Below are 24,869 nucleotides of genomic sequence, written 5' to 3' on the forward strand. Positions count from 1 at the left end.
ACGTTAATGCTCCACTGTATATTATCCAGCCTGCAGAAATGTTGGATGTGAGCGATGGGATCCAAGGACAGGGATGTTTAGGTACTAATTACCAAACAGCAAGGCACAAGTCTCGCTCCATATTTCCTTACTCCTGTGGAAACACTCGGCAGGCTCCATTTATTTTCTTTGACTGTTGTTTCTGGCAAGGACGCGTCTCAGTAAACACCGCTCGCCCACCATTGTAAATCCGACAGGCGCAGATCTTTCAAGTTAGACTCCTTTGAGGAAAAATGGAGACAGATCGGATGGCGGCGCTCGGGTTTTCCGTCTTAATGAGAGAGTGGAGAAGAGGGATGGCGTTTGATCCCTGGCATGGAAGCCTCTATTTAAGCCTGTCAACGGTCATCACTCTCTCTCCTTCTTTCTCTCTCTCTGCTATGGATGGAGAAACAGACCTGCACCACTGGATTTGATCAACTCAGTCAGGCACACTTAACCCTTTTCAGGATCCGGCTTCCACCAGCACCTTTCCTGTCATTGATACCGCCTCCTCTACATGACAACCTCCAAAGTATCAATGTTGATTGATCACCTAGCAAGAAAAGAAAAGAAAAGGCAGAAGCCGATCTGTGAAAATATTATTTTATTTGTAGAGCTTTGCAATGAGCAAAGCTCTCAGTCATCATGCTCCAATTTCATATCACATGTTGTCCAAACCACACAAGAGCCTTATGGTTCTGCAAGGAAGTCTCGCTAAAGTTGCAGCCTGACACCACGCCAAAGACGATAAGCCCCGAGACTCATTTCCATCCTCCTCTCGCGCGGACAATGAAACTTTTGGACTCGAACTTTAGGCTGTGAATGTTAAGGACTCCTCAGAGCGGAGGAAATGTCTCTTTGATGAAGGGCTGGAGGGCAGGGTTTCTGACCATTGTGGACCTGGCCTGGAAGACGCTTTTCATCGCAGCGCTAATGGATCTGCCTAATCAGGCCTGATTGGGGCTGCTAAATAAATACTCTCTCCATTCATAATATCATGTGTAACTCAAGACAAAATCAATACCTCGACTGAACACTAATAGCTAGAGGCAGAACAAATGGCTCGGCTCTGGCTGCAATACATTTTTCAGAATGAATCCATCAGTGGCATTGGCATGGACTTAAGACTCTTCTAAATAAAGGCACATAGTTGAGGCTTTTTCTCATATTTTAAAAAGTGGCTCCAATATCAGCTTTAAATATCGAAATTTAAAGCAGATTTATGGATGCAAACAACTCAGATGCAAGCGTTCTTCTAAACTATTAATGCCTTTTTGTTCTTTTAAACTCACATTACCAAGAATCTAAAGTCATTTAAAATCAATAGTTCATCAAATCAATCTTTAAGAAGCAGGAGTGAAACCCAAGAAATGTAGAGGCTCAAGGAAACAAAATGACTACAGCAACATCAACGGTAATGAATGACAATCATAATGAATGTGCAGATTTAAACAGTACTAAAAAGAGCAAACAATTACTGTAAATCATCAATCATAGATGAAGCGAGGTGTCTCCTAGGAGCCGAAGCTTAGCGGCAGACTAGACTTCTGTGGGCTCAGGAATAAATAAAGTGAACCGCCCTGACATCAGCAGCTAGTAAATGTTTGGCTGTGTGGAGCAGTGTGTGTATGAAAGAGAGCTTTGTGTAAGGAGGAATAAATATAGACGGACACAATCATCTGTGAGTATAAGTTGAATCTGCTTTAAAGCTGTGAATTAAACATCTGACCTGACTATGACGGACAACACATTCTTGAAAGTGTCTGAAAATGCCCCTAAAGACGAAGAAGACTCAAAAGGACAGTCACATGTTTTTCTTTGAAGTGATGTTTTTTTTGGTGTTGTTGTTCCTGTTTTGTTTTTTTTAGCTCAGGTAAATTGGCGAGTTACTTGGCCAGTCTCCTTGCCACATCTTTGTAGGCCATCTCGATCTCGGCGTCAGCAGCACAGGTGTTGGTGAATTCATCACGTGTGTAGGCGCTCTTGAGATACCGCCACACGCCCGTCATGTTTGACGGGATGTCGAAGTTGCGGTACTTCTTAGCAACAACCTAGAAGAGAAAACAAAGCTGTGATTGCAACAACTCTGAAGTTTAAAATCTAGAGATGAGATATCACACTGATATTCTTCTTATCAGGCTTACACTGGAACAACAAATGAATGTAAGTTACTGGCGTGCTTGGCGTTTTCTCTGCTGCATGTTTAAGTGAGTATATTAGCTTGATGACCATTTCCAGAAAAAAAGTTGAAGAACTTTAAGAAATGAAAATATGTATTAAGTAATTGAATGTTTATTTGTATCGGGACAAGTTTGAAGCAAGTAAACCGATGCCACACACTACAACATTTATAGCCTGAGATCATTTGAAATGATGGGTCTGAGCTGGTGAGTCTGATTCAAATCAACCTTTAGCAAACAACTTTGGCACTCACTATAAAGTATGAAACTTTTAAATACTTTATGTGTAACTATAAATAACTTTGATAATTAAGATAAACAGCAGCTGAGGGAAACTAATGTGTTTCAGCCATAGACTTTTATCAAGACAAATGTGGATGTGAAACCATTTATAAACAATTGTCGCCAAGTGCAAAACCTGCTCATATATAATCAAACAAAATTGGTACAGAAATAAAATCTAAATGAAAAGTAAATCAAATTAAAATGAAAAAATGCTCAAAACAATAAAAACAAACACATTTATAAGACATAAGTTGGACATGCAAGGAAAAAATTATCAAAAATAATTAGAATTAGTTTTCTGTCATTATGGGAGTCATATTTTAAGGCAAATAAAACAAATGAATAGGCAACCGTCCCAAACAATAGTTTACTAAAAACATCTTTCCTCCCTCAAATAAAGCTAAACAACAAGATTTCAAAGCCATTACCTGCGCTTTGAGGCTGCTAGTGCTAACATAAGATTGCTCATTTCCATGTCTTGAAGTTAAAGCATCGCTAAGGCTTGTTAAGTCAGGGCTAATCAGAAGAAGATGAGACGGACACAAGTTTTCTAAACTTGTCAAAGATCAGTGAGGGCGGAATAACAGGAGAAATATCAGTAATTCAACATTTAATAACATTTAATCCTTGAGGGAAATTCTGGTTTTACTTCTGTTATTGAGAGAAACTTCTCACACACATAGGTCTGAATCACACACATGCACAAACAGGACCTGTGGACATTCGTGGAGAGATGTCAGAGTGGGGCTGCTACACACTGCTATGCAGGGAGCGTGCCAAGCACCTCGACAGTACACAGGATGTGACCTGGCACCGCTCCAGCCACCAGTTCAACTTCCATATTTTGCTCCGCACTGGGACTTGAACCGGCGACACTTCTGTTTTCTAACCTAAGGCCTAACAGACTGAGCCACTGCCGTCACAAATATATACTGAAATGTGATGTATGAATTTGGATTTTACTTTCAAATAGCATTAATAAGGTCTACCCTGCTGTTCCCCTCTATCTTCTACAGTCTTTGTAAAAGCACCAGAAACAAAACGACCCACCAAAAATCTTGATTTAAATTTCAAAATAAAATCATACTTGACATCTAAAATAATAAAGTCCCATTCTCATCTATTTTCAGTGGTTTAATGCAAAAAAATTGACATTCATGAATACGTCCCTCAAGTAACCAACCCTTCCACTTTACCTTGACTATGTGCAGTTTAGGCAGCAGGTTACAGTCGGCCAGAGTCAGCTCGTTTCCATCCAGGAAGCACCGGTTTGACCCCTTTTCCTCCTCCATGCTGTCTGCATCAATCTCATCAGTCAGAGGACTGTTCAGGTAGTCGTCCAGCTTGCTCAGAGCTTTGGTCAAACCTTTCTCCAGGACTAAATACACAGAAGCACACAGCAAAAAAAAGGAGACATAAATGTTACATAGTAAAAGTGACTTCTGACCTGTTACTTGATAACCTCACAAGGGGGCAGCACAGCAAAATACATGGGTGAAAGAAAGCCTTAAACACTGGACTCTGCTACTACCTAGTGGAGGAATTGAATAATGGCTTTTTCATCTTGTTCTGTGAGTGTGTGTGTGTCTGAGTGTAAATGGCACAAAACGAGCAGCCCACCAGCGTTGGCCTCTGGTTTGGTGTTCTTGATGTAGGCTGAGAACTTGGCGAAGATGTCGTTTCCAGCTGTGTTCGACTCTCTCTGCTTGGCGGCCAGTTTGGGATACCTGAGCAGACAGGGGGAGGGGGGTAGAGGCAGGAGACACAGTCAGAGACGCAGTCAGAGAAAAAAAGCATCTGGATAGCATTAACACCTGGACTGGAGCTCAGCTCAGACTGAAAACATGTTACAAGCTCACACTGAGTTGGCTGCCCGCCCCTTTAAGCTCTCTCACACTAAGGTCCATTTAGAATGTAAAAAACTTTGCAGGCAATAAAAGACTGATTTAGTTAATCTGACATTTTTCTCTGCAAACGCTCAAACTCAGGGCTTTTCTTTCATTTGGAGAATAGAAATATAATAGAATAACAAGCCTGATTTTTCTAAAGTTACATGAAAAAGACGTGGCTTTGATCAGTGAAGAACATAATCTAAGGCTTTTGTTTTTATATATTATTTGTGAAAAAAGGCCGAGATTCATATACATTAAGTTTACAACTGCCATTATCACCTGAGAGTAAAGCTAGTGTGAGGAGTTTTTCAGCTGGTTATGAAACAGACTTAGAGATTCATACTCTTTTATGACCTACAAATGTAAACAAGACCTTCAGCATAAAGATGGACTATTTCTAGAAAGTTATTTTAAAGGACTGAAATAACGTTTCAGAGGAGGGAATTAAGAGCACGCTACAGAAGCATACATTTGACTTTTTAAAGAAAGCCAGAGGAGATTCTTTGTTAAAAAAACAAAAACACTTATTACACATGTACAGGACAAGATCAGCAAAGAGATAAGATACAGCTTGTGCAAAAATGTTTTAAATAAACTGAAAGTTCTTCACAGGAGCTTTTAATCTGTTGACATCAGTGTCCTCTAACAGTATATATTCACTTTTATTAGACTGATTTTTCCTTTCAACAAGGTAAATAAACTGAGATAAAAGCAGTGTGTGCAGTCGGTGATATCAACTGTTACTGTAAACTGTGTGTTGAAGAGTGTTCAATAGATTTACTTTGGAGGACAGAGCATTTCCTCCAGGAACTCCTCGATCTTGTTGATATCGGTCTTGACCTCTCCGTTGAAGGTCAGGAAAGGCGGGTGTGTCCCCGGGGCCAGGTTGTGCAGATCTGCTGGCTTTCTAAAGGGGCCACAGAGAAAGCATTAGGTCAGTGAGAAGCTAGTGGGTGACGTTTCAACCAAATCAGGAATGAAAGGAGTGTTTGTGTTACCTTTTGAGGTCAACGGTTGTGACGTTGAACACGACTCCTTTAAGCCAGAGGATCATGAAGAGACGCTGAGAGAAGGGACAGTTACCGATGCTCTCTCCATCGTTACCCGCCTGACAAAACAAGACGACAAAGTTTAGAGCGATAAGCAGAGAGATATGAATTAATCAGAGCAATAAAAAGTGATTTATATTGGTTATATAATGTACACAGGCAAGCACACACATTCAGCAGATGGACAACAGCATCAGCTAAAGTCAACAATAATCCCTATTATCTTCTGAGTTATTTCTCATTGCAAAAAATGACAATTGTTTGACAGTTCCAGACTCTCTCAGAGTTTACTGTTTTTTTTAATTTACATTGAAGACATTAGATCACTATTTGCTAATGGAAATTGTCATAATAATAATTCATATTATTTCTTATGAATCAAAGAACAAACGCTTAACTGAGAAAATCATCATCAAATAAATAATAATGAAAATACTTCTATAGCTGTAGCCCTAAACATCATCTTAACCAGATTTGAGAATTAGACCCCACAGATCTTTTATGGATAAATACAGGAAATGTTCTTAATCCTAAGCAGGTAGTGTTTACTTAAGTCGCATATTGGAAAAATTCCATGCAGGTAAATTCCACAGTAGAAACCTCAAGGATTGTTACACCCTAAACTACAAATGATTTTAATCTACAATAGCATGGGATGCAGAGATGTAAAGCTAACTCTAAAGTCATGCTATGGCTGCTATGTAACAAGCTACGGCTAATAGGGTTCAGATCTTTAAGCACAGTGTAGAAAGGAGCACAGTCCTCAGCAGAGAAGCCAGAGCTCTGCATGCTCCAGATCTGCACTAAAGAAACTAGAAGAGGTTTCATGTCTCCCTCTATGTCTTGAACTTAAGCCAACCATCATAAGGAGGGAAATTCCCTCGACACACGAGACCGGCATTTTCAAGATTCAAGATTAACTTTATTGTGTCACAAAGTCAGACATTTGTCTTGGGCTCTTCACCCATGCTGCAGCCATAAAAATAAAGATAAATTCTGCAGATGGAAAAAACTTTGGTCTCGCTGTGGTGTCTCTGAGAATCTTTTCTAGAGGTGTCACGGGTTGTAGAAATGTAAACACTCACAAATAAGTCCACTTCAAAGCACCCGGGAGGAACTTTCAGTTAGTGTCAAGTTTGGCGCCTCAAGTGGACAAAGCAGTACCTCTTACAATCACATCATGTTGTCTTTGAACAGAGAAACATATCTCTCATGATGAATCTTCATCTTGATGAATGACACAAAAAACAACTCTTTTTGCAGGGTGCTGTTAATCGCCTCATTTCCCACCTACACAGAGGCAGTGTTTACAGGAATCAAAAAATGACTTTGGAGATGTTTTAAATCTCCTTTCTCATGGTCTCATTTCATTTTGTAAGGTCCTAAAGAGGAATAACGTTTCACTTTAGTCTGTTTCATAAACAGCTAAAAACTCCTCACAGGAGCTTTACGTCCATGCAATTATAATTTTCTATTTATTGTTAAAAAATTCTAAACAAAGGTGCGAAAAAAATGTATTGGTCAATTAAGGTCAAAGTTAATGATAAAGTTGATCATGTTGATCTCCATACTACAAGTGTTGTTGGAGCTTTTTGACCTCTTCAAGCCTTTCACTCTTCATGCACCTTGTTGGTGAAGGTGTGCCAGAAAGCCCTACTCAAAATCAAACAATCCTAAGTGGACTTTTTAAAACTCCAAGTCATTTTGTATTTTTGTTGTTATATTTCATTTACATTTTCCAACCAAATACTTTAATGACTTTGCAATATGATTGTAGTTGAACCACCAGCTAGCTCCTCCAGATGTAGTCAAAGTAGTAGTTTAGATGTCGATCACTACTGACACTAACAATCAGCAGCACTCCTGATAAATTCACTCTCTGTTGTGCTCTTGTGCACATGCAGTGAGCTGTGTCGGCATGTATGGACTCACAGCAGAGAGTCAGCTGTGACACCTGAGCCTCTGGTCCAGCTGAATTATAGATAGGGATTTCATCAGCTGGTTCACTGACCAGCAGGGCACTATGCAGGATCAGACCTGCAGATGTCCACTACACACACTGAAACAAGGGCAATGACCTCTGGTTTGGATTTGACAGTGGAGATTTGGTTTGATTTATTAAACGCTTGATTCAACTAACAAACAGTGGGTGAAGTTCACTACGTGCAACTTCATCAATATTACCGTACACACAAGAATACGAATAAGCTTTAATGATTTACTTGGATGCAGAACCAGCAATAAAGTCACAAGAAAAGATACTACAGAAAAGTGGGAAACATTTTGCATTAAGTTCCAGCTCCCCCAGTTCACTGCTCCCAGCAAAGACCAGAAAACAGAGCTGTCTGTCTAAAAGTAGCTGAGCCAACTGTATGAGCTCCAGCCATTGATGCTCAGTGCTGTCAGGCTGCCTGGGTGCATGTGATGCTTCTGTCTGTGCATTGTTACGGCCGGGCTCTGTAGCACAGCGGTAACACAATACAAACAGAGCCCGGTAATAATAGCCAATCAACATCTAGAACATGGAGGACAAAAGCTGTTGCACATAACTGGGCCTGTGGGCACAAGGAGCGAGCTGCTGAGTGATTTGAGGACGAGAGGGGTCCAATGTAGGCAATGTTACCTCATATGATCCATCACATACACATGTACTGTTTGTTTTCAAAGACGATACTTTAGAGAGCTCTTGCAGCTGATGAAGGGATTCTGTCTCAGTGTGAGTGGCTGTTCATCGTGAGTCTGGTTCTGCCCAAGACTTCTGCCTCTTAAAAGGAAGTGTTTTCTTGCCACTGTAATGTTGCTAAATGTTGCTAAGTGTTGTGTTCATGATGGATTAATGTTGGGTCTTTGTATATATACATATATATATATATATATATATATATATGTATATACAAGGTTTTTTACCTGCTAAAAAGTGTCTCAAAAATATTGATTGATAGTGGTGAAATGTAATGAAGAACCAGTACTTGAGTATTTTCTCTAAGTATCTGTACTTTACTTGAGTTTGTAGTAAATATCACATACTTTGAGACTTTAACTTTAATATATCTGACTTTCACTTCTACCTTAACACAAGTGTGACTTTCAGGGACTTCATCCACCTTTGCTCGATACTGGTTATCATCAATCAGAATCAGAATCAGAAATGTCTGGGCATTGCAATTGGTTCTATACAGAATATGAGCATAAAGATACAAATCCAAGCGCTAAGTTGTAAGACATGAGGGAGAAATATGCAGATGTTATGATACAATTAAAAAAACAATATATTGCAAAAGAATATAGTTTGAAATATAACAGTTTTTTTTAGCAGTATGCATATATAGAAATATGTTACAGACATGTGTGTTTAAAAAAATGTGTGCATTATCAATTTTGTATTTGTCCCTCAATGTATTAAAAAGAGGTAAGATTCAACTTTGCATTCAACAAAATGCAACAATGACCTAGATAGCTGGTGTGACAATGTTACACATACAGTGATAAAGTAAATGTTGTGTCGTGCAAAATGTATAAACATTCAGACATGATGGATACTTCTCTGTCCATTTAGGTCACATCTGATATGACAGCATGAGGGGGAAAAACAGCTCAACATTTTGAATGTTTGTGCATTACACATTCTCATACATGTGCATTCGGCATTGAATCACTCAATAAATGTAACACAAACAAAAAGATAGAGCTCTGGGATTTTGGCTTCTTTTAATAAGAATTTGATCCACTAAAACATCAGATAGTGATGTAAATAAAGGCTTTAAAAGAGAGTATGAACTACATGTCAGTGAACTTTGGGTTACCTGGCCTACTGCAAGTTTCCTGGGAGAGGGATTGGTTGAAAGCAGCTTCTACAGCAGCTAATTTGGTCACTGCATGTAGGCAGCACATCAGCAATAAGCTCTTCCATCTGATTGCACCTCACCTGCCTCAGGTATAACGGCGTGCCTCTAACAATTCCACAGGGCCTCCAGTGCAAGGTGAACAAAACAACATGGCTGTATCCACTGAGGCTGACACTTTTTCATTTTTTAATTATTCGAGGTGATATTTGGAGCATCTATTGATATAGGGACAAAAAATAGTGCCACAAAAGAACAGCTGTAAGGCTGATTTAATGGATTGTGAGAGAAAGGAGTTATCCCATAATGCACTGCTGAATTATATCTAAAAGTCAGGTTTTTAAAAAATGCATGTGTAATGCTGCCCTTGTGTTAGCCTCCCACCATCCACAAGCAGCTTCAGTATCACTGTCACAACAATCCCGGGTCAACATAGAGCACAGTATGCCAGTGCTGCTGTAACTCTACCTCTGCTATTGAGTTACATCAGCTTTCCACAACACACCGAAGCTGCACTAAAATACACTGATAAACTGTCTTTATTTTCCATTCCAACTTCAATTTATTAAGAAAATACTGTCACCATAGTTCTGTAACTGTCTTACCTTGACAAAAAGTTCAATTTCAGGGTCTCTGTCTTGACCGTTAGTGGACATGATGACTTGGTCTGGCTGTCAAACTGATCCTGTTTTGGAAACTAAAGTCCTTTTTCTATCTTGGAGGCCTACATCCTTCAAAAAAAGACATAAAAACTGAAATATCTTCTTTGAGAGTTTCCTCTCTCTCTCCCTTTACAGTGTTCACCTTAAGAAATTGTTTAGCTGTCTAGTCCCTGATTCCACCTTTTTAGCTGTCTTGAAGGTTTTCTTCTCCCTTATCTGTGTCCTGCAGGTGAGGTTGAAAGTCAGTCCAGGTGGCAGGTAGACAGCCCTGCGCTCTGATTTGGACACAGATGGAGAGCAGAGTGAGCTCTCACTGACACAAAGTAGAAAACAGGTGTCAGTCAGTCTATAGCAGGGGGTGGAGCCGCATCACTCTCTCTCCCCTCAAACACACATCTCTACCACAACCTCCTCTCTTATCGGCCTCATCTCTCTTCCCCTCCGACTTTCTTTTTCTTTTTTCTTTTGCTATTTGCTTTACAAGGTCAGAGACTTTTCAAGGCACATAAAAACTGTCAAAAAAAATTTGCTTTTAAAATATTCCAAAACGAAAATAACACCCAAAAACACGGGAGGATTTTTGTGTCAGTTGTCACTTTTTGGGTGCCTGAGCAGCAGCATTCATATTTAATCCTGGTTCACATGTTTGACTCAGTCAGGTTATATTTGATCACCAGTGGGACACCTACAGAACATTCCTCTGTGAATTATTGATGCTTTGCTTTGGGTTTTAGGCAGGAATTGGCGTTCACTTGTATAAAAAGGGCCGATGTAGGGCAACGAAAAGAGGTCTGAGTCTGACTGCAAAATATTCAGCTCACATGAAGAAATTCAGAGACAGATACTTTTAAATTCTGGGAGCAAAGCATCGCCGGTGGTTTTAAAAGTCTGATGAAAACAGAGACAGGAGTAGAGGATAGGCAGCCAGAGCTAGGTTTTTTTTAATCCATTTCTATTAATAGAGCAGCCCCCTCTCCTGGATGATGTACCAACATGCAGCACACACCAATTACCAGGCCACTATAGAAGAGTTCATTATCCCTTTCCCCATTATCCCGGAAATGTTGTATAGTTCCTAAATATGTAATCTTTGGTTTTGGTAAGTATCTTTGTAGAGCCTCAATAAGCTTCACAGTCGTACATTATGGAAACCATACATTAATATAGTCAGAGCCTAAAGTCTTTTCAGATTTAGATATTATTAAATAATCATTTAGCTATTTGTCGTCAATAAAAAGAGACAACCTAATTCGATATGCATGTACAATTTATTTAAAAAAAACTTTCTTCATACTATATAAGATATTTAACAGGAAAAGACCTTAGAGGAGAGTGGATTTAAAACCAGATTAAAAGCACTCTCTTATCTGACATGTGAATACAAAGACACATCTAGCAGCCAGTTAGATTAGTTTAGTGAAAGACTCGAAACAGGGGTTCAAACTTGTACGGTCCTCCAAGTAAAAGTATATTCTTTAGCTCCATATTTCTAAAGGCTGGTACACCAAACTGACAGCAAAGAACAAGCTGTGATGACAATCGACTGCTGTCGTGTTTTGTCCATCGCTGTCGGGCCAAAAAGTCAAAAAAGTTTAACCACAAAGAAAACATCACGAACGCACAGTGAGTCAAAGTTTGTCTGTTCATGTGTTAATCAAACTCGGGGTTTGGGGGTGTTGCTTAGCTTGACTAAGGCTTATCATACTAACGGAACCTGCTTCTTAAGGATAGGTAAGCTAGCTGTCATGCAGAAAAAGGAAGTCAGCGTCTCCCAAAGAACTCCAGGAGAGTTACAGCTTCCTTCAAAAAGTACCAGGCGATGAATATGCTGCGTTTTGCACACACTAGTGTTTATTTTCAGTCGACAGGAAATGTCGACATACCAAGTCGTATTGATACGAGCAAACACATATGGGTACAGGCTGGAAGTGAACCAGTGACAATCAACTTAGATCGGCTGCTCAGGAGGACACATTTAACAACGATCTGGTAGACAAATGATTGCAACACAACTTTTCTTCAGAGGATTTCGAAATCCTTCATGACCATGAAAACATTGAGGGTTACGAAGATGGCCTTGGTATCTTCTTGAGACAGAGGAAGCTCAAATCGCTGACTTGTTAAGCTAATCATTCACCTGAACATCAAACAGTAACAGACAAATCCTTTTCTTTACAGATGGAGGGGGATTCTTAAACTCTCCATTTTTGTCAGCATGTTGTCAAATTCGACTGTCGATTTTCAATAGAAGTCATGAAAATTATAATAATATGGCCTTTTAATCTTTGACAGTGATTACTCAAGGAACTCCTAAGTTTTATCTTCAACATTATCATAGGGTAGTATATCTAACAGTATTAGATTAAAAATAGATCGTCTTGTGAAAATACATTTAGTGGTAGTAGTAATAGCCAGTGTCCTTTATCACAGCGGAGGGGTTATGTAGGTTTTCTCCAACCCTCCAACCCTCCTCCCTACTTTTATTGCCCAGCTCAGTTTATGGTTATAGCGATTGTTGAAGATTAAACTGTTGGGAAATCCATCCAAAGGTTGGATAGGATCCAGGGTGAGGTGGTATGCTGAAAAGGTGTCAAATATGGTGGGCTATGGTGGACTTCGGTCCAAGTTAATCATAATTGTGATATAACAACATCAAGATAGTATATATCTGTACAATTTGTTCTATGTGTCATCAAGAATATGGTTACAACAAAAGTGCAAGGCCACGTTGTCCTAAACCCAGGAGGTTCACATTTCACATCATTCATTATTATTTTGATGTTATTCTTATGCTAATGCTGTGTTCATAAAATAAATAACTGTTTAAAGACACAATTCTCCATTGTTGAATTTAGCAAAGCTAAAGGCTTAAGCTACTTTGAAATGAGCCACAGTCCTCCTCATCATTCCGGTCAGATTGTATTATTTACTTACTTCACCAATTTATACCTGACAATTGTGTTTTCTGATACATTACAAAGACACAATCAAATTCACATTCATGGGCTAAAAACTCCTGCTGCCATTCCTCATTTAAAGTAAAAGGCCTTTCAATCTCTGCCTCCCAATCAGCAGTGTGACGCCTTCATGATAACACGTCTCACAGAGCAGCTCTATCTGACAAGCAGCAGAACACACAGGTGGGTTTGCTCAGGCATGGAGTTCACTCCTGGTTTCTATGGCTGTACTGTAAACAAGTTAATGATTATATCAGATCACCTCCAGTTTAAAGTCACTGCTACAATGCCATTTACTGCTGGAATCAATGCTTTGCAAAGAAATAATGTTTAGTGCTACGCCTATTATTAATCGCTGACTGCAGAATGTTACATCTATTCACCAATTCATTTTTACATTTTGTTAGGTTTCAACAGTGAACTGTGTGTCTAGGTGTTTCATATTTTTTTAAATTATAAATCTTCTAAATCTAATTTGTATCGTATGTTTCCTTATGCGTAATATTACCCATAAAAGGAAGCCATAAAGTTATGTGTCTTAACTGTATAAATGAATGCAGCAAATTTAATGAAATCAGATCTGGGCCCTGAATGTAAAGTGCCTCGAGCACGTCATCATCAGTAGTGCTGGCAATGCTTCTATCTTGTTATCAACATCATAACCTCAGCGCACCATGTAGTTTTAAGCCATTGTTTTGGTTCAGACAGGCCTTCATCCACACAGAATTATACAATGATAAATATTTGAAGAGTATTTCTCAATATGTGTCCTTCTCTTTGATATTAAATAGAACTACGCAAGATATTCACAGATATTTACAGTTTAAACCCAAAATGTGTAGGCCTACTCTTGTAGGTTGAAACGTCATTAGGTGGTATTTGATTAAGTTGGTATCATTTGTAACAAAGCCAAGCAACCAGTAGGGTTTGAAGACTCCCTAAACAGGATAAATACTTCAATGTTTTTTTAGCAAATTTTGCTGCTGAGTTTATCACAACTAAAAGGGGAAGGAAACATAAATGCAGCTGTTTTGTCTTAAAGCTAGTGCTGAGAAGTGAGACTGAACTTACCTGATGCTTGCCATGGGTCTTGGGGTCAACCCTGCAAAGAAATAAAGCCTTAACCTTCAGGTCTCTTACCTTGACGAACAGGGAGATGTCAGGCTGGCTGGGGTCAGCAGGAGCAGCGCTGCTCTCATCCAGAGTCACATTTTCCAGAGTTTTCAGGCTGAGGTCGACAGTTTCCTCCACTTTATCCTCTGTCTGTATCGGTGAGTCGTCACATGGCTCTCCGGCGGAGGAAGAGGATGATGATGAGGCAGAGGAGCGCCTGGATCCGTCGTGCACCTCTCCGTTCACCTCCACCTCCACCACTGGCTCAGGTTCTGGCTCCGGCTCTACCTCTGCTTTCACCTCATCAACCACCTCTGCTTTAACTTCTTCTGCCTCCTCTGCTTTCTCCTCCTCGTCCTCGCTGGAAGAAGAGGACGAGCTGCTGTGTTTGTCCTCGTCCCTGGTGTCCATGTAGTCCGGCGAGCCGCGCTCTACCTCCGCGCAGGCGTGAGCCTCGCTGTACAGCTGCTCCTTGGCCTCACCTGAGTTCTCACCTGAGTTCTCTAATATGGACTCACTGACCGGGCTGCCAGATCGATCAATACGTGCTTCATCCACCGTCTCATACACGTTTTCCATGTTTGCTGGTGTTGATGTTTTTTTAGGCAGACCCGGGTTAAAAGTGAAGCAGGAGTGCTGAAGTGGTCTAAAGTGGTGGCTCACGGTCCGCCTGCCTCTGACTGACTGAGCGTCCGGGCAAATTCCAGCGATAACTCATGAAAGACCTTTGATCCTAAAAGTTAACAAGTAATTTATGCAAAAAGTGAGACCTGAGCCTTCAAGGACTGCTGGCCATGTGAGGGACACAACTTAAGTATAATGAGTTGTATTTTCTTTTATATCATATTTAATTTAGTCCCACTCCCACACTGTTTAAAGAAATGCTTTGATTTATTTTTTTCTACAATTCTGCTTCTAAGTTTTTCAGAAAATGTTGCCTAAAATATCCAATTATTTTACTCAACTATGCATGGAACAGGGGCGTGTCCAGAGGGGTATCCACACTGTCCAGGGGTGGCATGGGCCCCACTTGAAATCTACTTCGCCGCCCCCAGGTGCCACCCCAAAAATCCTTAAATATGACTGGCTTTTTAGCCTTAAAATCAACTATGTGGGCTGTGTTGCAACAGGCTGGCGGAAGACCGTTTCTTTGCATTTACACGTAGCAACGTTTTTTTGTTGGTATAAAATTGTAGAAAAATACACTACACATCTATTTGACATGGTAAGAGTCTTTGGACAACTCAAAGTGCATTTACACTTTAAGTCGGAGTCATGCATTCACACACACAGTCACACACTGATGGCAGAGGCTCCTATGCTATAGGGGCCAGGATGTCCATCAGTTCTGATCAAATACTATAAAAAGCCGTTTGGGGTCCAGCCTCTTACCCACTTACTTACTTACTCTTTAGAAAGTGGACTGCAGGACGAGCGGCTTTATCACAGAATCACAGCCACCCCAAATGTTCAAAGTCGGTTGTATTTTTGTGAAATATTTGGGGAAGGTTGTGTCACACTCACACTATTGTGTCTAAGTCAACATAAGGGTCAAACAATTATATTTTTAACACTTAACTTGGCCTTGCTTTAAGAAAAAAGGTTGTCTTCCTTGACACTAAAAATGTCTGTTAATTCCCAGAGTTTTAAGGAGTATTTATGTGACCTAGTTAGGCTGTTTTCAAGTGTGTTATGTCAACATTCAGAATTTCTTTTGCTGTTCAGTTGCTTTCTTCTGAGAATCTGGCTGAGGAAAGTAAAGACGAACAGTAAATATCCAGGGTTCTAGACTAAGAAACTGTGTAAAGGCCTTGGCCTCAAAACAAAAAGAGAAGAGAGGAGAAAAAAGGCTCCGTTTCACACACGTCCCTTTAATTTCAGAAGACTCTTTAATTGCATCAACATGGTAAAGATATTTAATCATCCATTCTTCAAATCCAAGTTAATAATCCACAGAGATAAACCTGATCTAATATGAATTACTTTCTAATTATTTCCAAATAATTATTTAAATATATTCTTGACATGTTTCATTTCAAAAATTCAGGGCAAAATTATCCGACACCTCTTTCATAAAACAACAGTTATCCGAAAATTAACATTTTCCATATAAATTCTTTCAATTTATGAATTTAAATTTTGTAAAAACTATATATCACAGTGATGTCTGTCATTTTTGGGCAACAGGTATTAGTCAGTGCATCAAAAAACAGAAGAAGATTTAATCAATTGTTTCCTAAAAGATGCTGAAAAAATATTAGAATTATTTATTTCGATTTTGATTCTACTTGACTTTTCTATCACTACGCTCATTAAAAAGCTTTTTGGCAAGAGGCACCTAACTTTTGTATCGTTTCAAATAGCTACTACGAACAACGAGTGCAAATTAAACATGACCTAAAAAGCATCCAGCCACTGCCCCTTGGTTCTCTTTCATTTCTATCCTATAGTGCAAATCAGGGGAACAGTTCTCACAAGTCATGCCGAAATAGTCTTCTCAACCGAGCAACAACAAAACCCTTGAAAATCCCTAAGACAAAATACTGACCAATAGCAATTGCACTTCACATTTCACCAACAAATGGCCGTGGTAATGACGGTGAGTGTATGAACAGGAGGACAGTACACAGTCATCTACACAGACACATGTTCTCCAAACACAAATCTACAAAATAACAGACTGACACACAAACGATTGCACACGTTAGAGAGAGAAGTTCTCTGTTATTTAAAAGGCAAATGGTTACTGACTGCTAAAGAGCAATGACCTACATGTATGAGCAGTAGTCTGGCACATGGAGTGAGACTTGATTCCAAGTATAACATTCAAAATATAACACTGACCCCTGCTGAGCTCCTGAATCTCTTTGAGTGTTATAAATACATTTCCCATTGGTCACAGTCTTTTTATTTCAAAGTAGCTGCTAATTCAGTGCTCAGACCACAAGTACAACAATTGTGGCACAAACCAGACAAGATCGACTTCTGTCCTTCCTTCATGACATACAAACCTGTTTGCATAGATTTGAAAATGCCGATATACTGTCAAGGAGTAAAGGTGTCAGTATGCTTCAAAGGAACTCTTGTTGTTTTTTAGATTTTTAACTAGCATCTCTCCTTTCCCGCATGTCATTCCCTACTCTCTCTCTCTCTCCCTGATTTCCGACTCTATCCACTGTCCTATCTCTCTAATAAAAAGAAGGCACAAAATGCCCAAAAATAAATCTGAAAAAAAAAAAAAAAGAAAAAAAGAAACCAAAAGCTTCATTATGTAAGGTAGAGACTATCATTTATTCAAAGCTGCAGCTTGTCTCTAGTATCTTGGTTTGTTTTTCCATAAGGATTCTTTCTGTGGTCATTCTTCAGTTTTACGGTTCAAGAGTTTTAAGGGGGAGCAAAAAAAAATAGTCAATTTCATTTCCTCTTCAAGACAAACAGACCTGGCAATTAAAAACCAAATGAAAAGAAAGTAGCAGAATGGAGGGCTTAGAAATGAAAAATATGTGTCTCTCAAAGCATGTCCTCTGAGGGGGCTGCTAGCCAAACTGCTACTTACATCGTGTAATTGATGCAATGTATAATGTATCTTTGAAAGATCACCTGGATCTCACTTTAAACACTGGTTCTTGTGGCATTTGGTTAAACTCAGTTTTGATTAAAGGAAGAATGTGTGACATTTTACACATAAATACAGCAGAAATCAAGTTAATTCCGCCAGCTGTGTGGTTGCCGGGCTGTGTTTACATCATTGTTACATGGACGGGACGGCCTTGCGTATAAAGCTGTTTTAGTCAAGGACTAGAGAAAAGAAGAATAACAAAGTCTACTCACTGCTTATTTGGATGTCACGTAGGCGTTTTTAGATCTCTGTCATTCTATTAATTTATGTGCAATATGAAGCTATGTGTTAACCAAAGTGTGCTAACATTAGCCTGCTAACACAACAATGCAGGACGCAGACAATTGCAGCTCGAGCAAGGTACAACTTTGTGATGCGAATGCGAGGAGAGAGGGGGGTCAGAGGTGTGCCACTGGAGGAGAGCGGAGCCTTCAGAATAGCGGAGGTGTCGTCCAACAACACTTCCTTTTGGTTTCATGCTGGATCAAAAAGTCACACATTCTTCCTTTAAAGACAAATCCAATTTATCAGCAAATGAATAATGCTTTGCAGTGTAAAGCAGGCATTAGCTTCCCATGCAAGCAAAATCATGGACTAGCTGGCTGTTGTGTATTTTCCTGCTGTATAACAGCCTGTTCAATACATTCAATTGAAGTAATCTTAGTAATTTAAGTAAAATATTGGCATGTTGTTGTTGTTTTATCACCCAGCCATACAGAGGTGTCTGTAAGCTTCCAAAGGTGACATCATGTCTGCTGAGCACAGAGACATGGTCAGAGGTGCGGAGGGGAGAAAGTAAGCAAAGAAGAACTTTTCCATAAAAAAAAAATCAAGATACTTCTGTTTTCTCATGTGCACTAATGCAACAATATGAATGCCATCAAGACAGGCTTGTCTGGAAATATAACACTGGAAACCTCAGACCAACAAGTTCATTTTGAGCATACTGACACCTTCGTGGTATCAGAGTCATGGTTTTGGCTAACAATTCTTCATACCTGCCATATTCACAGGTTCATTTTCCACTTTCACTTTTTAAATGATGATGAGATGACAAAATGATAGTAGGTAAAATCACAATAAAAGCAAAGCCACTATAAAGCCCATGTAAAGGTTTATTATCTTGATAAAGCCTGCACCAGAAGCAAACCCTTGGCATTTCCCTTACAAACAAGCAATCAAGTTTTACCTCTATATGATTCGGAGGTTAGATTAGATTCCCTTGATCTCTATCTAATAAAAAGGGAATCACACTGGCATTTAGTCGTTATAAGGGAAGCGTTTGGGGGATGCTTCTGGGCAGAAGAGACTACCTTGGGGAGCAATACCTCCTCTTCTTTTATGTCTGCCATCATTCCTGTTTCTTCAGCTACAGTTGCAAGTCCTCTTGCAGTAAAGGCTGCGACATCTCCCTGCTTCTGTGTTTGAGTGACGGCAGCTGTTTGAGTGTCACTTGTCTGATGTAGACCACCAGAAAGCCCAGCACCATCACCACACCGAGAAAAGAACCCACGACGGGGGCATAGGAATACTCGGGGACCTTGGGTGGAGTCGTGTCCGGGGACAGCAGGTCTATAACGTTTAAGAGGGAGCCATTGTTTGGCAGAGGCTTGATGGACAGGATCTGGCACATGAGAGGGTAAAGGTCGACAGAGCGCATGGAGGTCTTGACGTACTTCTGGCGGAAGGCTGGCCCTCGGGCGACAAACACCGGCTGCATGCTTTGTAAGGTGTTGTTATAGCCGTGGTTTCCCACTGCAGAGAAAAGACAAGGCACAGAACACTTCAAATACAATTGTTCTTTTAAATGTCAAACTACAAATCTCTAGTTTTCACTTTCCCTGTGTATGTGTTTCCCACATCTGGCCCTGTTGCTCTCTACGATGATATACTACCAGCACTGTTTATCCAAGCAGACTGCTTACTGCTAAATCAACCACAGCCAAGCTCAGGCAAATCTGAAAAGTAACAACCTTCGATGAAAGCTTAGAATGGCTTAGAACTACCGCTCCTAAAATGTATCAGTATTATCACACTCCTGTAGAATTGACAGAGTGTGCTTTGAGTGCTGCAGGTAAAACCAGAACAGTTTATCAGATTTATGAGTGAGTTTAAATACTATCCAATCAGGTCCAGTAGATCCAGCTTGTACTGCATTAAAGTAAGGGCTGCACAGTAACTCACAATGTCCACGTTATCGCAGTATGAGCATTGGCAATAAAGTCATCATTAAATCATTGCAAACAAAGGTATTGTGGTACTAGCACTTGCACATGAGCCTCACTTTCAAAAACTACCTCAGACAGCACATCACTGTTCTGAAGGTGATCACAAACGGTGATGTTGGGATGCTGCTAACATTTGGAGTTTGGTAGTCTAATTTGTAGCATCAGAAACACCCTTTGAGAATGACCTCTCCATGGGGAGCTGGGGATCGAACCCCAGACCCTGAAGCCAACAAGTCGCAGTGTCCTTTGGCAAGACGCTGACCCCTGAATTCCGGGATCAGTGTGTGAATGTGACATGTAGTGTAAAGTGCGGCTTTACGTAGGCTAGAAAAATCCCTTCACAAGTCCAAATATCATTTATTTCTAAACAGATTGCATCGCTGTTTAAATGAGTCGATTGTGTTTAAAGTCAGTCAGAGCTATTGGGAGATTTTGTAAATGAATCCATCACTCTTTATTCATTAAAAATAACCAGTGGGGAAAGAAAAAAACGTTATATGTTCAATCTGTGACTTTTAATAACTTTTAATAATCAATCACCAGGAAGTGCAGATCTGGTCCTCATCAATGGATAATTATCATTAATAAGTGAGCGTTGACATTATTTATGCACACTGGGACTAAACTGTAATACTTCAGTGCTTTTCCTGTAAGTCAGGAGCCACTGCCACAGCTTTGGTTTTCTCATCTACGCCCTTTGAAGTGCAGCACAGCATCTATCATCGCCACGTGTCTCTCAGGACAGACAGTCAGCAGGTTTTTTTTTTACCTACAGCTGCACACTCCTGCAGACCATTTGACTGATTAACAGGACTTTAACAGCGGAGGAGAAAGTAAGCAGCAAGCTTCAATGAAAACGTCTCTCTCCTTGATAGATAGTTAGAGATCTCTTCTGTGGGGGAGTAGTGCTTTAAAAAAAACAACCTCCTTGATTTGAGTGAGATTAGGAAGAAATAAAAGCAATTGTAGGCAGTGAAAGTAAAACTCACACACACTCACACACACACACACTCACACTCTTACTATCTCTGAGGAAAAACAAATCTGGCTTTCTTTTTTAATTACCGCTGGAAGAGTATGAGCTAGCTTTGGTTCAATGACTCAAAAAATCTCTTGTGAAGCTATTCATAGCAGCAGCTGTTTGAAACAACTGGGGGAGAAAAAAAACCTGTTTAATGTGTGCATAATTTCTCAACACAGCTGTAGGAGGTTTGACTACGCACACATGAAGGGACTGCTCCTGTTCTGCACGATGGTCCAACCCTCTCTGGCCTCTATGATGATGGGCATGATCCGGACGTTGTGTTGATAGTGGAAGTGCTGGGGAATGTTGTCCTTCTTGTACACCAGCATATTCTGGTTCGCGTCCACAAGCTTATCGTACACCTCTTCAAGCGCTCCTGCAGGAAACAATGACAAACAATTCAAGAGAGGGACCACAGATAAAGGCAAAATGAGGATTTCAGGAAGACGACCAAATTAAGAGAGAATGTCAGAGTGATAATTACAAATACTATCTTAATGATGTTAAATAACAAGTTAAAGAAATATGAATCAAAAAGTAAATTGGTCTAAGCGGATTAGCTTAGTCCAACATGAAGTTTTTATTTCTTTAATATGATGCTATATCCGGCAGCAGGTTAGCTTAGCATGGCTAAGAAGTCACTGCACCCGACCTTGGGTGACCATACGTCTCGATTTGACGGAGACCATCACGTTTTCAAGCTCCGTTTCCCCAGTCCCCACAAATATTTATAAAACACTATTATGTCCCGCTTTTGAACAGTCCCTTTCCCGGTTTTAACCAACCAAACGATACACCATGCTAACAACACTGATTTGTTTGTATATATGTCAATCAATGTTGTTGCCAAGGCTGTTGTTGTTTTCACCAATATAAGAACATCACTAATGCACCACAAGTCAAAGTTCAACATTGATTTGTCTGTTCATGCGTCAATAAATCTCGGAGTTGCGGCTGTTGTTTAGCTAGCCCAGCTAGTCACATTAACCTATGACCTGCATAACAACAGGTAGGCGAGCTGTCGTGCTGGAAAAGGAAGTCAGCGTCTCCCAAAGAGCTCCAGGAGAGTTCTAACTCCCTTTTATTACCAGGGAATGAATATGCTGCGTTTTGCACACAGCAAGTATCCATTTTTAGTCGCCTACGGTGGAAATGCAGACATTCAAAGCCATATTTTCTAGATCCTCGCTTGTGTTGTACTTACTCTCTGATGTACGGCGCTTTGGATAAAAGCGTCTGCTAAGTGAATTGTAGAATTGTAAAAGAAGCAAACACAAATGGTGAGTACAGGCTGAATGTAGCTCTGGTTTGATCTACTTCAGTGAGGAACAGTTCTGCATAGTATTAAGGCTGGAAATAGGAATATAATATATATATATCTGTACATATATATTTATCAAACAGCCATGAGAGTAGTATCAATCCAGACAGAAAACTATTAAAAAATACTTTAATCTAGGTCATCGACAACGTGCTCTCACTCTGATCTGATGTTTTAAATTCATACCGTCTTTAGGCAGTATCCCCACCACCGGACTCTTATCCACCCAGGTGTACAGGTCTCTGCTCACATACTGATCCAGCTCTATGATTTTATCGGGGGAAAGCTGCGCCATCCCGTGATCACTGGTCACTATCAGGTTCACTTTCTCATACAGCCGTGCCTTCTTCAGCTCGTTTATGAGGAATCCGAGCTTCTCGTCGATCCCGTAGATGACTTTGTCCATCTGGGTACTCTGAGGTCCCAGTTTATGTCCGCTCTCGTCTGGCTCCTCCCAGTACAGAACCCCGAAATCCACCGCTTCTTCTTCGGGTGCAGAGAACCACTTGATAATCTGCTCCACTCTGGATTCAAAGGAGACTGAGGCATTGTACTGGAGGTACTTATTGGGGTACATGCCATGGATCCTCACGTCGGACCCTGGCCACATCGCTGCTCCGCTCCGCCCTCCAGCTTTCTGGATGGTCACCCAGAGAGGCACCGCTTCCTCCCACCACCGTGAATCATATATACTGTCCGTCTCCATTGAGAAGGAGCGGTTCAGAACAGGGTCGTACATCTCATTGGCCACGATGCCATGCGACTCGGCGTACAGCCCCGTCACCAAGCTGTAGTGGTTGGGGAAGGTCTTGGTGATGTACGCGTTCTCTACATGCTCCACCTTCACCCCCTCTTCAATGAGTTTGAGGAAGTTAGGCGCCGGGACCCGGTAGATGTAATCCCAACGAAATCCGTCAAAGGAAACGAGCAGCAGTTTGGGCCGGTCCTTCACGTTGCGGTCCCTGCGGCCCTGTTGGTTGAGGCGATGCAGGGAGGCCAGAGGAAGAAGCAGGACCCAAACCCAGAAGAGAGGACTGCAGCCTCCTCGCAGCAAACAGCGCAGCATCGCGTTGTGGGATTTGACAGCCTGCAATAACACAGAAACAGCTTCAGAAGAACTCAGTAAGGGGGAGCATTTAACCCTGTATACCTGGAAAAGGGTATATTGACAGACTAATTATGTTTAAGGTCTGTTTTGGTAGTTTAACCTGCACTGCCTTGTTCCAGTTAAGGGAGATCAGTAAGCTTGATCTGTAAAATAATGCTTTAATACAAAGTTATTTTCATCAATTGAGAGCAGACGCCTTTTTTGTTGTAACAATACAATTTTTACAAGATCAAAATGTGTACTTCCTGTCTACTTACTTATTGTCTGAAAGCTCATTCAGCCGTATGTCAACCTTTATGGTGGTCACCGTTTTGGAGGTGTATGTCCGGCAAATAAGGTCTCAATAACATTAGAGTCTGATAAAGCTGCATATTCACGACAATAGCTTTTGACATGGACGTCAAACAATTAAATGAGTGCTTATTCAAACTGGGTTGAAACCTGACACTCGTTTGTCATTGTTTAAAGTCACATAATGCCTCTGAATCAAAAATGTGATAATAGTCGTAATTTTTTAATATTTGCACAAATAGTCGAGCAATGAGCCAAGACAAATATCTAAATAATTAATGAGCAGGATGTAAGATGACATCTTATTTTGAGCAGCATTAACTCATTTCAGATTATTTTAAATGAGAAATACCGGACAATAGACTATGTCTCAATTTGTGATCTGATTTACCTGTTTAATTACAATGTCAATAAAAAAGCTTTGGGTGATGCACTTTCAGATAGACACAACTCCCAAACTAAAGATTTCACCTTGCCATGCTTTTTTATTTCAGACATTAAAAAAAATTAAATTATGAATCATGTTTTCCACATTACAAAGTTTAAAATAACGAAAACAATTAACTTGAGCTCTTCTGTCAATATTAGTTCACGATCACCTGAGTTAAATAAAGCCTTAAAGATCTATCCTCAATAAGAAGCAATGAAAAGGTTTGTTCCCTGAAATGATTAAGATCATTATGACATATCCAGGTCTATTCTCTGTAACACATTAGCTCTTAATACAGGTCAGGAAAAGCGATGATGTCATTGGAAATTCAGCAGAGTGTGCATAAACCGATTGTAATGCATTTGTAAGCGCGACAGAAGTTTAAAATAATTAATAATAGCCCTCCACCAGACCGTCTGCCACATTAATAAGGAAATATAGGGATTAGCAAATGCTGCAGAGCTAACAGCTCAAACACGCACTTCTGTCTGCAACAATACAACAAAGACACAAAGCGGCGTGAGTGGAGAAACTGGCATTACTGTAATAAAATGTACAAATAATCATGCTGTCAACAAGCTCACCTCGTTATCTGATCCTGCACTGGCTCGTCTCGAAGCTGTACGCAGAGATTAAAGGCCCTGACGCGTTTATGTCTGGAGGAAGTCCCGCCCTTTTCCCCCTACTCTATGTTTTGTTTTTGTTTTTTACTTTATTTCTGTCGCGTTTACAGACAGACGAGAGACCAAACTGAGTCCATCTGAACACAAAGGGCTGCCTGGTCTTTCCGGCAAGTGCATGCTTCGCTTCGCGCAGAGCTGCTTCCCCAAGATTCACTACGATGTGC

At 40.3% G+C, this 24,869-nt stretch overlaps 2 protein-coding genes across 3 annotated transcripts; both read right to left on the minus strand.

The window, feature by feature from the left end:
• Positions 1-610: 610 nt before the first annotated feature.
• On the minus strand, positions 611-14,704 carry clic5b (chloride intracellular channel 5b). Of its 2 annotated transcripts, none has more exons than XM_061052478.1 (6): positions 14,029-14,704; positions 5,377-5,486; positions 5,160-5,285; positions 4,107-4,213; positions 3,683-3,864; positions 611-2,072 (listed from the first exon to the last, which is right to left on the minus strand). In XM_061052478.1, exons 1-6 carry the CDS (start codon positions 14,578-14,580, stop codon positions 1,908-1,910), a joined length of 1,242 nt encoding a protein of 413 aa, XP_060908461.1. In that variant the 5' UTR covers positions 14,581-14,704; the 3' UTR covers positions 611-1,907. The 2 variants fall into 2 exon arrangements, with proteins under 2 accessions (XP_060908461.1, XP_060908462.1); XM_061052479.1 differs by lacking the exon at positions 14,029-14,704 and adding an exon at positions 9,875-10,108.
• Positions 14,705-15,852: 1,148 nt separating this feature from the next.
• enpp5 (ectonucleotide pyrophosphatase/phosphodiesterase 5) lies at positions 15,853-24,869 on the minus strand. Its single transcript, XM_061052480.1, has 4 exons — positions 24,607-24,869; positions 22,380-23,280; positions 21,072-21,248; positions 15,853-19,375 (listed from the first exon to the last, which is right to left on the minus strand). The coding sequence occupies exons 2-4, from the start codon at positions 23,257-23,259 to the stop codon at positions 18,990-18,992; spliced, it is 1,443 nt and encodes a 480-aa protein (XP_060908463.1). The 5' UTR covers positions 23,260-23,280; positions 24,607-24,869; the 3' UTR covers positions 15,853-18,989.

Source organism: Labrus mixtus, chromosome 12 (genome assembly GCF_963584025.1).
Source record: "Labrus mixtus chromosome 12, fLabMix1.1, whole genome shotgun sequence".
NCBI lineage: Eukaryota > Metazoa > Chordata > Actinopteri > Labriformes > Labridae > Labrus > Labrus mixtus.